Below are 12,110 nucleotides of genomic sequence, written 5' to 3'. Positions count from 1 at the left end.
TACATTTTCTGTAATACATTTAAGACATTTTAATGCCTTCGTATTAGAAAATAAATGTAAGACTTTTGAGGTATGCTCGGACATCCTGTACAACATGAGAACCAATAAAGCAACACTGAGATCTTTATAAATTATTCAGGTTTTTCTGTGTTGGACCTGCTGTGCTGGACAGGAAGGTGCTTCCGGTGGATTCCATGACTTCCTTCCACAAAGGCGCTGGGCGGCTTGTGATAGACTGAGGCCAGGGAGCCAATGTGGCAGATCAGCTCGTCCAGCAGCGTGGGCTCAATCAAGTCAGTCTCCTCGGAGATCAAGGGTTTTTCTGACAGCACCACCTCTTTGGCCGTCACAGGGTCAGTCGACAGCAGGCGCCAGTAAATATAGCCCCTGTCACGGAGGTCTGGGTTGTCAGAGTCCTGGTGGGGGAAAGAAAAAAACTGAAATAAATCTCAATGTAAGAAGACTGTGCAGGTGATAAGATTAGCATTTTTCATATGAAAAAAAATTAATGCCACACTTTATATTTCCACAGCATGCAAATGTTAAAATCATCTAATGTTATGAATTTTGTTAACGTGTGGATTTAACCTAGTAATCTGTGATGTTGGAAAAACATTCTCAACTTTCCAAAGACTTTTACAATAAAGAAACAGTTTCACAGACAGCACTGGTCATTGCAGATTCTGGTCTGTCTGATGTGACCTGACCTGTTCAGACTGGAGACTGGAGAAACCAGACAGGGGAAATTTCTGAGCATCACTTCTGAGTTCACTAAGAACACATTCACAAAGGTTTAATATGTGTTTACTTTTATTTTTTGAAGTGACAAAATTGTGATAATGATTTTCCACCATAACAGAGAAGTCTTAACTCAGTAGAAAATATATTCTGTGAAGCAGGTGTGAAAGTCTGTTGTTCATAAGTGGTTCATAGAATAAAAGATAAAACTCAAACACAAATAGGGGAAAAATATTTACTCCCTGTTCCAATTCATATTGGAAATAACAAAAACAAGACATTTTTTAAAGTAACTGTTTTGTGTACACAAAACTACTTCATAGTCACAAATCTAAATATGCAGTTTTGAAAAACATCTGCTAAAGTTTAAATCACACATACAGTTGAAACCAGACGTTTACATACACCAAGCAAAAAGACAAGCACATCTTTTATTCTCGCTGTCTGTAGTTAAAGAAGAACAAATTTCTCTTGTTTTAGGTCAGTTAGAATTACCAAAATAATTTTTTATGAAGTGAGTAATCCATTTAATTTCTGTAGAACTGACTTTGTAACAGAAACTACACTAACCTGAGTGGCCAGACTGAGGACCTGCTGCACCAGCTCCTGAGTTTCTGATGGTTTCTTCAGGAATAGCTTCACAATGGCTGTCAAAAGAGTGAGTTGTACCTGCAAAGCAAAACAAAGAAAAAAACTGTATATAGATGTAATGGATAGCAGGGGAATTATGCAGAATGTAAACAGCGAGATGCACTGATTTCTTTTGAAAGGGCTAGTAAACGTGTTAGCTTTCACTACAACTATCCGAGTTAGTTTTTGGCCCATTCAAGGAGATGAAAGCGAAGTTCACAAGAACTTGTACATCCCTTCTTTTTAATCAACTCACCTGAGTGCTCTCGTCGTGGAAACCCTCGAGGAAGCTCTCGAGCAATTCGTCAGCGTTGTCAATCCTCTCGGCGTACTCTCCAACGATCCAGATCATGGCACCTCGAGCATCAGGTTCATCCAGGGAGTCCAGGTTCTCGCACAGCGTGGCGATGATGCTCTCATATCTAAAGAACATCAACATCTCAGTGGTTAGACATAAAGATAACTGGACAGGTGATGTAAGCCAGGATGTTCTCACATACTTGTTAGGGTACTTGCGGAAAATGTCCCTGATGACCACAATAGCCTCCTGAACCACATAGTTGACCTTTGTCTGGATCAGGTCCAGCAGAGTGCTGACACAGCGCTCGGCCGATTGCTACAGAAACAAAAGACACACACATCCTCAATGCAAAAGAATCATACTAACATACAACAATACAGTAGATCCTTTCAGTGAGTCCACTTCAGAGCTTGTAGCCATGGCCAGACAAATACATCTACTAAAAAAATCTTACTGGAGTATTTATTATCTGTTCACCTCGTTTGTGTTTGATTGTTATTTTAAAAACAAAGACAAGATAATGCTGGGCAATAAATAAATTTTCTCCATTAATAAATTGTTTGATATTTTAAGATTTAATTTCAGGAATATTTGGATTTGTCTTTTACAAATTTCCTTGGGTTCCCATAGGAGTGGACTGGTCAGTGTGCCCAAAGCCGCCATCTTGTTAGACAAGCATGTTTTACAGCTTCTATTTATTTGGACGTTGAATTCAGGTGAACTCTACAGAATAAGACCAGGCAAATTTTTTTTAATTATGAGAGTAAAGTCACAATATTAACAGAATGAAATCGTATTATTGCCAAAATGAAGTCGGAAGTTTCTGAGAACGCCAACACAAAAAACAAAAGGTTTAAATGACGACTGTTGTGCAAACTTTGGTATACGTTTCAGAGATTATATTTAATCTTTTAACACATCAGCATCAGATTATTGTCAGTAATGTTGAAATGATGGTGCAAACAACTGGGTCTATTTCAAAGACAGAACTACACCAACTGATCTGAATTTCTATCATTAAGTCATATCGCCCAGTCCTAATACAAAATCATCATGGTGTTGCCACTAAAGCCAATTTTAGCCTCCAATGTTAGTGATTAAAGGGGTTAGAATAATTAACATAGGTCTCTGTGTGTATTCGCTGTAGAATGAAAAATGTCCTTTAACTTGATGTTTGTGTGCATTTCCAAAAAGCTGCTAAATAAAGCAAGCTCCATAACAGACACAGCATAGAGAGACAAAACAAAGCAACTTTGCTGCAGCCTTGGAATTATCTGTTGGCGTCTAGCTCTCAGTAGTGTCTTGGACAGCTGGCATACCGCCATAGAAAATACTTTTCCACCTTTTTGTGTGTCTCCTTGTGTTTTTAAAAATTGTCTATAAAATGTCAGCCTTATAGCCCTCACTAATAATCCCAACATAAAAAAGTCACTGTCACCAAGACCTGTTGGTGCGTCAGCATTCACTGACTAGAAGAAGATTGGATTTCTAAGGTTTTAACAGACTAAGTAAGTACCTGTTAAGCTAGTAATTATTTCATTCTGGTGGCTTCTCAGGAAAAAAAAATAGATCAGGTGACAGCAGTCACTTCTCACCTCCACTTTGATGGCACAGCGTCCGATGGCTCGTACTGCCTTACGCACAAAGTCAACATCTACCTCTGTGGCATATTCCTTCAATTCAGCCAAAACCTGTAAGAGTCCAAAAATATCACTCCTACCTTATACATAGAGCAAAAGGAATACAAGAAAAAAATATTTTCATTGAAACATTAAACTAATCAAAATATCACATCTGCCTAAGCACTGAAAAAAATGGATTGTATTTTCAAGATTTTTCTTTTGGAAAATGGCAGTATATATTTGCAAAGTTAGAGGAGAAGCAAGTCAGTGAAATTTTTTGTTGGACAATATTAAAGGTCAGTAATGTCCAACTGCTTTTCATAAACGTTTATTTTTTTTATTTTGAAAATAGAGCCTGCCTTTAAATAACAATAATGTGTTTTCTTTATGGAATCTACCTGGGCTATGTTGGCCTGAGAGGCCAAGCGGATCATGATGTCCAGTTTCTCCAGCTTCACATAAATCGGGTCGTTATACTTGACAAAGAACACTTTAATCTCCTGCTTTAGGATCTCAGGCCTGCAAGAAAAAAAACACAAACACACACACGCCCACACACACATTAGGCGCTGTTGGAAGTTTTCTTGTTTATTTTAAAACATAAAAACAAAAGTTCATTATGAAAACAGAAGCTACAAATTTATGACAGAACATAAAACAACTTAGAACTTAAACGATGGAAGAAGAAAAATGCCTTTAAAAAAAATACTTTTGATCAACTTTTGATAATTTTTTTCCCTTGTACAAATCCTAACTCTAACACTTAAATTCAATATAGGCACTTTTCTACTGTCAAGTTGGGCACTAAACAGTTAATGTGCAGCTCTGTTCTACCCCAGCAGTGAGCTTTTCCATCAGACGCTCTGTTCCTCATTATACATATAAATATAATTACCTTCTGGCGCTGTGCTGAAGGTAAGATGTAAACTAGTAGCCACTTTACTTTTTTTAATCCAAAGGAAAAATAAAATTCACATCACAAGCTAATATTACGTAGTTCCAGTGTTTCACACTGTCTGCGCAAAACAGCAGCTCCGTCAGAGAGTTTATGCATGTGCACTCATAATTACGCTCACAATTATGTTGTTTGCACTTTTCAGTGATGTAAATCACAAACCAATCAATGAATGCAGTGCTGTACCCTGCTGCTGGTACTACCCCTGAAGTGGGTACCAAAATCTGAGAAGAACTAGGAAGAGCTGTGCCAGATTTCTAAAGGAAAATCAATCTTTGCTGAGGTGGACCAGAACAGTACCGGTTAGAGGTGGTGTAGTGGAAAAGTGCCTTACACAAAGGTGTGTGGGAAATCTGTGCTCATGTTGAGAGACTTAATCTCAAAAGTCTCTACTGCTAGTTGCAGTAGGAATGCAACTAGAGATTATCTTAGTCATAAATTATTGGGGTAAAAATATGGGCACATTCTGCAGATTTTTCATTTAACCATATAAGCCTTTTTATACATTGCATCTGCAGCTAAAAATATTAACAATAACGCGTGAAAAGCTCAGTCCGTTCTGCTTAACTTAACATCAATACAATGTAGAGTGAATTTCTTGATTATTCTTGAATAAACTGATTAATAACTGGATAGCAAAATGTGCCTGGTTAAAAGAATTTGAACCAGGTGAAGCTAAAACTGCCACCTGAGAACCTCTGGGTAGAACACATTTACAGAAAAGTTTTCTTTGTTTTCTTTCTTCTTTTTTTTTTTAACTTAAGTGCAAAATATACATATTTTTCATATATGCCATATACGTCAACTAAATTAGTCAACTATGATTTCAATAATTAATTTATTGCGATAAATCAGATTAATGCTTTCCACCCTAAAATGTATCAAGCTCAAACAGCTATGTCGATCTCATACCTCTTCTGAACAATCAGGTTGATGTTCCTCAGAGCCACATACTGGACCTCTGGCTCGCCAGACAGCAGAGTAACGAGTGGGGGAGACAGTTTTTTCAGTAATGTGTTGTAGTAGTCCGAGTCCTTTGGCAGGAGCTCCAAGAACTTCATCAGGACCTTGACGGCAGACAGGACCACTGCTGAGTTGGCGTGAGACAGCCGAGGAGTGACACGCTCACAGATGCTTTGAGACACAACAGGGGAAGAATCTCAGCATGAGTTCAGAGAGGAACGAGACATAGTTTGGCTCAAAAACAATCTTTATTAAACACGGATTAAGTTAAAGGGGGCCTATTATGCTTGCTTGAACTGGTTAGGATATGTCTATGGGCTGTAAAACACATGTTCATTACATTGTTTTGCACAAAATCATTCTCAGATAATCAGATTTCAGTTGGTCAGTTCTCCCTATTTTGAGCTCCTTTCAAAATGAGCTGTTTTGGGGCCTCTTGTCACTTTAAATCCAAATAAGCTGCTGCTGGCCACGCCTACCCAAACAGATGTGCAATCATACAACCACACATCTTTGAAAAGCAGAAATGGAGCCTCCTCCACAACCTACAAGAATGCATAAAGTGTTCTCTGGATGATAAGTCAACAACAAAACTCCTGTGTTTTCCAGCTGCCATTTTACAGCACATACAGCCATAAAACCAGCTCCGCTTGGGTTGCTCGAGCCCTTTTTGCACTGTAGGGCTTGCAGAATTTTTCCCGCTGGGGCGACACAAGATGCAAAAATTACCTTGTTCAGAGCCTTGCCAACTTCTGAACGCAACATTTGGAAAAATTTTATTTACATTTACCATTAAAATGTTTAGCTGAAGTGCGCTTGTAATCCCAGTGTAGCACAGAGTGCAGATCCATCCTCCAGATCAACTTCAAAACCCTGAGATATTTGACTATGTATAACCAAAACAGACCAGGAAGTTATAAGATTATATACGTTCAGGTTACTGCAGATGAACAGCTCATAATTAAACTGGATCATTTAATTTTATTATTTATATGCTGTTAGTGGGACCAATGTCAGTGTACTTTTTTTTCTCTCCCCAACTGTGGGAAAAAGTTACATATATTTATCTGCTTTATCTGATGACATGATGTGGATCCTAAATTCAACTTCTTGAATATCATAGTAACTGAAAGAAAAACGCAATTGAATATGTTATTATTATCATTTAAAAACTTACAAAAATAGATGATGACGAGACCCTGCATGTTAAAATGACACATTGCGAAAATCTTTAAAAAAAAAAAAAGCTACTCTGACTCAGAGATCTGGAAGAAAACTTGTCTCTGTCCTGCCAACGCAGTAATCAACAGCTAACTCCAAACGAGCCCCGTCTGGCCGGCCCGGTTGGAACTGCAGCTCTAGGGGTTCCAGGGAGCTGGGTGGGACTGGGCTGGAAGTGCTAATGCAAAAACGCTCAGCCCGGTTTGGAACCAGGCAGGCCTGGGTCAGGCTGTGCAGTCCAAAAGGAGCTTACATCAACTTATTGCCAAAAAAAATGACAGTGGTTTTTTAAGCGTTTATGCTATTTTCAGAAGCAGCAGAAACCCAAAGAGAAGTACAGAAATGAGCAAAATATAAATTTTGGACAATAGGTCCCTTTTAAGGATTCCAGGATCTCTACCTCTGAGCCTCTCGGTCATCCTTGGGGTTGTAGTTGGACAGGCAGTCTAGGATGAAAATCTGTCCCCACTCTGTGCATTCGTTGAGGGCCGTCAGTAGCTTGTTGATGTTCTGGGGATTCAGGTCCAGCAAATTGCTGTTGGGGTGAGACTCGCTGATCTCAGACAAAGCAGCAACTGCGTTGGCAACAACCTGTGGGATGACGGTCAAGCTTGTAAAACACAGCGTTTCATGAATGAAATTTAAACAACTTTATTTGATTGGGCACAAACAAATGTAGCCCTAAGTATATCAATAAAATAAAATAAAAGAAGGCCAACCATGGGGTTTGAGTCAGCGATGAGATCCCTCAGAGAGTCCAGGAAACCCTGATCTTCCACCATCTGGGCATTGATGTCATGGAGCTTTGCCACACAAACAGCTGCCGTCTTCCTCACATATGGGTCCTCATCCTTCAGACACTTCCTTAGTGGCTCACACAAGTACTCTGTGATCTTGTCCACCCGTATACAGCCCATGGTGCGAACAGCCAGAGCCCGGATCAGAGGGTTGGGGTCCTCACAGTCCTGTAAAGAGAAACATCATTTGCTCACACCACATGCGCACAAAACTGTTGATATTTTGCTAATGTAAAAAAAAATTAAAAATTCTCAATTGTGGCGTTTCCATTAAGTAAGAAAAGTAATTAAAATTACACATGAATAAGTTTGTTCATGCAATAAAAAATTAATAAACACTTAAACATTCCATGCTAACATCCTCCTACCACTATTAGCATCCAGTTATTGATCAAATGACTTGTGTGGAAGAGTGTCTAATTTCCAATGCATTTTTGTGAAATAGTCATTTTGATACAGCCAAAAAAGCACCTACTCCTAATGCAAAAATTTATTATCAAAAAATTTGAGTTTTTTTTTTTTCTTTTATTCCTGTTTCCGTTAAGCAAATGTGTTTTTGTCATTTCAATTTGGGCAATTATATAGTCAATGGAAACACAGCTACTGTTGGGTTAAAGTGTGTTAAGTTTGTATCCAGAAGGACCCGACACAAATGTAGCTGTCCAGAACGATAGCATAGTGACATGTACTCTCTCTTGTGCAAGCTAAATTTACATTTTTTTAATCTTTTCTAATTTTAATCTAAAGTAAAAGTCTTACCTTAACAAAGCTGTTCACAGCCATGATGGCCATGTCAGGTTGGCTTTTGGCATAGTTCATCAGGTAGAGGTAGACCAACTTCTTCAGCTCTAGGTTGTCAGTCTGCATGCAGTTCACCACATCTGGGAACAAAGAACTGAGAACAAATACAACTGGGGTTAGATAACATTGATGGCTCAATATTGTTTCTTGCATGTTTTATTTAAAGTCAAACAAATGGGATCAAAAGAGCTGAGATATCTTGAAAATACCTTGGAGAAAAATGTCACCAGTTTTTCTCCCAAGCTTAACCTTAAAAACTGTGATGACTAAACCTTATTGAAATATATTTATGTGATGGGTGGTTATAAAATCTGGCATATTGCTGAAAAAGCACTTCTTGGCTTATATTTAAACTGTGGTGAAAAAATAAATTCTTCACATCATTATGAACACAATATACCCACAGTAAAACATAGTGGTGGTGGCAGCATCATCCTTTGGAGATTACATTTTTTTTTTTTTAGCAAGGATAAATTGCACAGTTGGTAGAGCTGTTGCCTTGCAGCAAGAAGGTCCTGGGTTTGATTCCCAACCTGGGGTCTTTCTGCATGGAGTTTGCATGTTCTCCCTGTGCATGCGTGGGTTCTCTCCAGGTACTCTGTCTTCCTCCCACAGTTAAAAAAAACATGACTGTCAGGTTAATTGGTTTCTCTAAATTCTCCCTAGATGTGAGTTTGTGCACGGTTCTTTGTCCTCTCTGTCCCTGCGTTGCCCTGCGATGGTGGTGACCCCTCCTGACCCCACTAGGGACAAGGGTGTACAGAAAATGGATGAATGGAAACTGCCCAAATAACATGCAAAGTCCAGTCTGTTGGTGTACCTGACATCTTTGCCAACAGTCATGGCAGCGATGACCTTCTTTACTGCCTCTTTTCTCTTCTCTTTCTTCTCATTGTTTAACTCTGCCTTCAGCTCAAAGATCTCCCCTGAAAGATGAAACACATAGACATGAAAGACAATTACTTTTTTTTATTTTTAAAGTGTTCTTTATCTTTAAGTCTAAAGGAAAAAAAGGTTTTCATAGAAAAAAAAACAGATCCCTTCTTTAAAGAAAAAAACTGTCTTGATAAAAATTTTTATACTCACCTTTTTTATTGGTAGTGAAATATTTGGAGTCTGTCATGATGGTGGTGTTTGTGGTCTGCCAGGAACCCAAAGCAAAGATAAGAAATCGTTATAGTTAGTTAATATTTAACTAAAAACTTGGGATGCAGCGCACAATATATTGTTATTAACATCAGTATCGGCTGATGTCACTTATTTTTATAAGCTATATTGATATAGCTTTGACAAAAAAAACTTCACCAATATTAATAACTGATATTTAAATCCATCTTTAGTGTTTCAGAGGGGTGAGGGACGATGGTTGGTCATGTGGTTTCTGTCTGGTCATGTGACTGTGATAGTGATGCAGCGCAACAGTATGGGGTGTCAGGGAAATGCATATAAAATACATAAATATCACCCATAATGGCAGTACTAATATCATAATATTAGATATTGGCCCAAATTTTCATGGTCTTGAAAATTGGTCCTCTTGAAAACTATTTTTAAACCATAGCTTATTTTCAATACATCAGCTTGGAATGGCAAAAACATTTTATATCATAAATCAGAGTTGTTTAACTGTTCAGCTTCATTCCACGACATTTTATGCCCAGTAATTTTTAATGTAATATCCAGAAATGAAAAACAATTGAAAAAGAAAATAACATTTTAAATTCATTTTAATTGGCACATTATGTCCTGTTTGTTTTAGCTCTCTGTACATTGAAAAAAAATAACTTCGCCAATATTTTATAAATGCATTATTTAAACATTTATTTCTGTTAACAGAAGGGAATATGTTAATTTTGACTTAACAAAACCCAGAATTCAGTTTCTCTGGAAGTTAAAATACTACATGGGACTAATTTTAAACCGTTTAATAGAAAACCTTCTGACAATCTACACAGGCAGGTTAAGCCACAAAATGTCACAGCTAAATAAACTATTTTTAGAGTGGTGTTTCCCAAGTGTAACAAATTATGGAGAGTAGTAGAAGGAAAACGTATGTAGAATGCGTTACTAAATAAATAACATGTTATTTTCTCAATTTTGTGGAATTTAGCAAGTAGAAATAATTTTGCTAATTCTAACTAAAACAAGAGAAGCTTGGTCTGATTTAACTTCAGACCAAGAAAAAAAATGTGCGCGTGTCTCTTTATTCGGTGTATATAAACTACTGGTTTTAACTGTAGATGTACTTCCAATATGCAAAATGAAAAAACGATTCAACGGATTCAAAGCGAAACAATATGCTTAGACTGCGGCAGACAAAAATATAAATAATTTTGGTAAACACCAACATTGCCACTCAGATCGCTCTCCTTGCTAAATAATGTGGATTACTTTCTCACGTTATTGCACTTTATTGGTACTGCGTCACAGACATGTCAGTGGGGGGGAAGGTGGGTAGGGGAGCGAAACGTTGATAACGTTACACCTCACACCTGTGTCTTTATTAAACGGCTATTTCCCTCATCCGTCCACGCCATTATTTTATCCCTACATAATTTCTGTAGCCCCGAATTATTGTGTTTGATGGTTAAAAGGGTTTCAGGTTGTGACATTATTTAACCTTCACGAAATTTCCAGTTCGCAACAACTTATTCCAACCTCTACCCTCCCACCTTGCTAACATTGACTAGCTGCGGCGCTGAAGTTAGTGTCTGATTAAACACATCAGGTAAAGGGCTATTTCGCTGTTTTTAAAACAATCAGCTCTTGTGAGCAATCTGAAATACATTGCCAGGTCATACCCAGACTACATTGTTCTTCACTGCTTATAAAAGTGTGCTTTGGAGGAATCTGTACGGATTCACAATATTGTGATTTATAATCAGGACTCCGTCTGAGGTGAGCTAATTGCCAGAAAAGTGTTTCTTTTGTCTTTTCCCAAATATAGCCTTTCCACCTCCTCTGATTAAGTTATCTTGAAATATAGTAAATATTTCAAGCCAGTTTTGATCACTGCATTTTGAAATATAGTAAATATTTCGAGCCAGTTTTGATCATTGCATTTTGATCTGATCAAATGTAGCCTAAGTTCCTAACAAAAAGAATGAATTAGCCTTTAAGTCAAATAGAAAGCTCCAAATCGTATGTGAACTTCAGCGTTGTTTCTTAGCTACAAGCTAAGAGCACCGCCATCTCCAATTATTTTCAAAACTAGTGACCAAAAGCTTTACGTCAGACTAATTTCTCGATTTAATAACTTTTAACCGAGCAATGCGAAGAGGCTTCAGTTAAAGATTGTGTTAAAATTGACGCAAAACGGGAGGAAAGAGAGCAGCGGCCCAGTTTCCATCATCACTGCTCCTGCTGACAGGACATACGCTAATGCACCAAAGACAATATACAGATCAACACACTGACTGACACAAAAGTCACAAAAATGAAATGGTGTCATAATAATATTTAGCAAAGAGATAATTTACTTACCTTCTAGAATAAGTAACAGACAATTTTCAATGGGGTGCAGCAGGACGCAGGTTGGTCCCTTCCCTTTTTCAGAGGAAGATGGAGAATGGTGCTTTCACAGTCGAGAGAAATCGGATAACTTCCCTTTGTAACTGACGGAAAAGCCTCGGAATTCAGATTTTTGTTCTGTTTTAAGCATACAGAAAAACGTTTGTAGCGCTTGTTTATGACAGCAAGATTGTATACAAATGCCTTATTTTAAATGAGCAATATTTGATTCTACAAATTAGTAGATTTAACAGTTAGCGAAAGTTTCACTAAATGTTTTTAACATTTTAAACAACTCAAAGATGTTTGTTTCCAAAATCTTTTTGCTTGTTTATTTTTAACAACAACATCCCTAGTCTGGGCTCAGAGGTACACAGGAATTCTTATCTTTTTCACATTAATTAAGCATATTTTTGCTGTCAGAACTAATGTCCCACGGTTTTGAACGCAACACTTTAAGAACCCGTTTTCATTGGAATGCAAAGTTACGCATATTTAACAGGTTCAAGTCGCGTTTCTTAATGTTTCAGTTTTTAAAAAATAATGACCTTTAATCATAATAGGCCTACACA

At 37.7% G+C, this 12,110-nt stretch overlaps 1 protein-coding gene across 3 annotated transcripts in view; it reads right to left on the bottom strand.

Moving 5' to 3' along the window:
- The window catches only part of LOC114153742 (AP-2 complex subunit beta), a 32,077-nt gene extending 20,420 nt beyond the window's left edge, over positions 1–11,657 (bottom strand). For 2 of the 3 annotated variants that reach the window (XM_028032489.1, XM_028032491.1), the window contains exons 1-13: positions 11,512–11,657; positions 9,115–9,169; positions 8,849–8,954; positions 7,987–8,122; positions 7,150–7,395; positions 6,831–7,021; positions 5,159–5,380; positions 3,690–3,810; positions 3,265–3,360; positions 1,869–1,984; positions 1,625–1,790; positions 1,309–1,407; positions 157–416 (exon numbers count right to left, since the gene is read on the bottom strand). In XM_028032489.1, coding sequence (XP_027888290.1) covers positions 157–416; positions 1,309–1,407; positions 1,625–1,790; positions 1,869–1,984; positions 3,265–3,360; positions 3,690–3,810; positions 5,159–5,380; positions 6,831–7,021; positions 7,150–7,395; positions 7,987–8,122; positions 8,849–8,954; positions 9,115–9,151 — 1,796 coding nt within the window. In that variant the 5' untranslated portion in view covers positions 9,152–9,169; positions 11,512–11,657. Of the gene's footprint in view, positions 1–156; positions 417–1,308; positions 1,408–1,624; positions 1,791–1,868; positions 1,985–3,264; positions 3,361–3,689; positions 3,811–5,158; positions 5,381–6,830; positions 7,022–7,149; positions 7,396–7,986; positions 8,123–8,848; positions 8,957–9,114; positions 9,170–11,511 lie in introns of those variants that run through there. The other variant, XM_028032492.1, reaches the window with a different exon arrangement.
- Positions 11,658–12,110: the final 453 nt, after the last annotated feature.

The sequence above is a fragment of the Xiphophorus couchianus genome, chromosome 11 (assembly GCF_001444195.1).
Source record: "Xiphophorus couchianus chromosome 11, X_couchianus-1.0, whole genome shotgun sequence".
Classification (NCBI taxonomy): Eukaryota; Metazoa; Chordata; class Actinopteri; order Cyprinodontiformes; family Poeciliidae; genus Xiphophorus; species Xiphophorus couchianus.
Note: the sequence above shows the minus strand (reverse complement) of the source record. Positions and strands in the feature narration are given on the sequence as shown.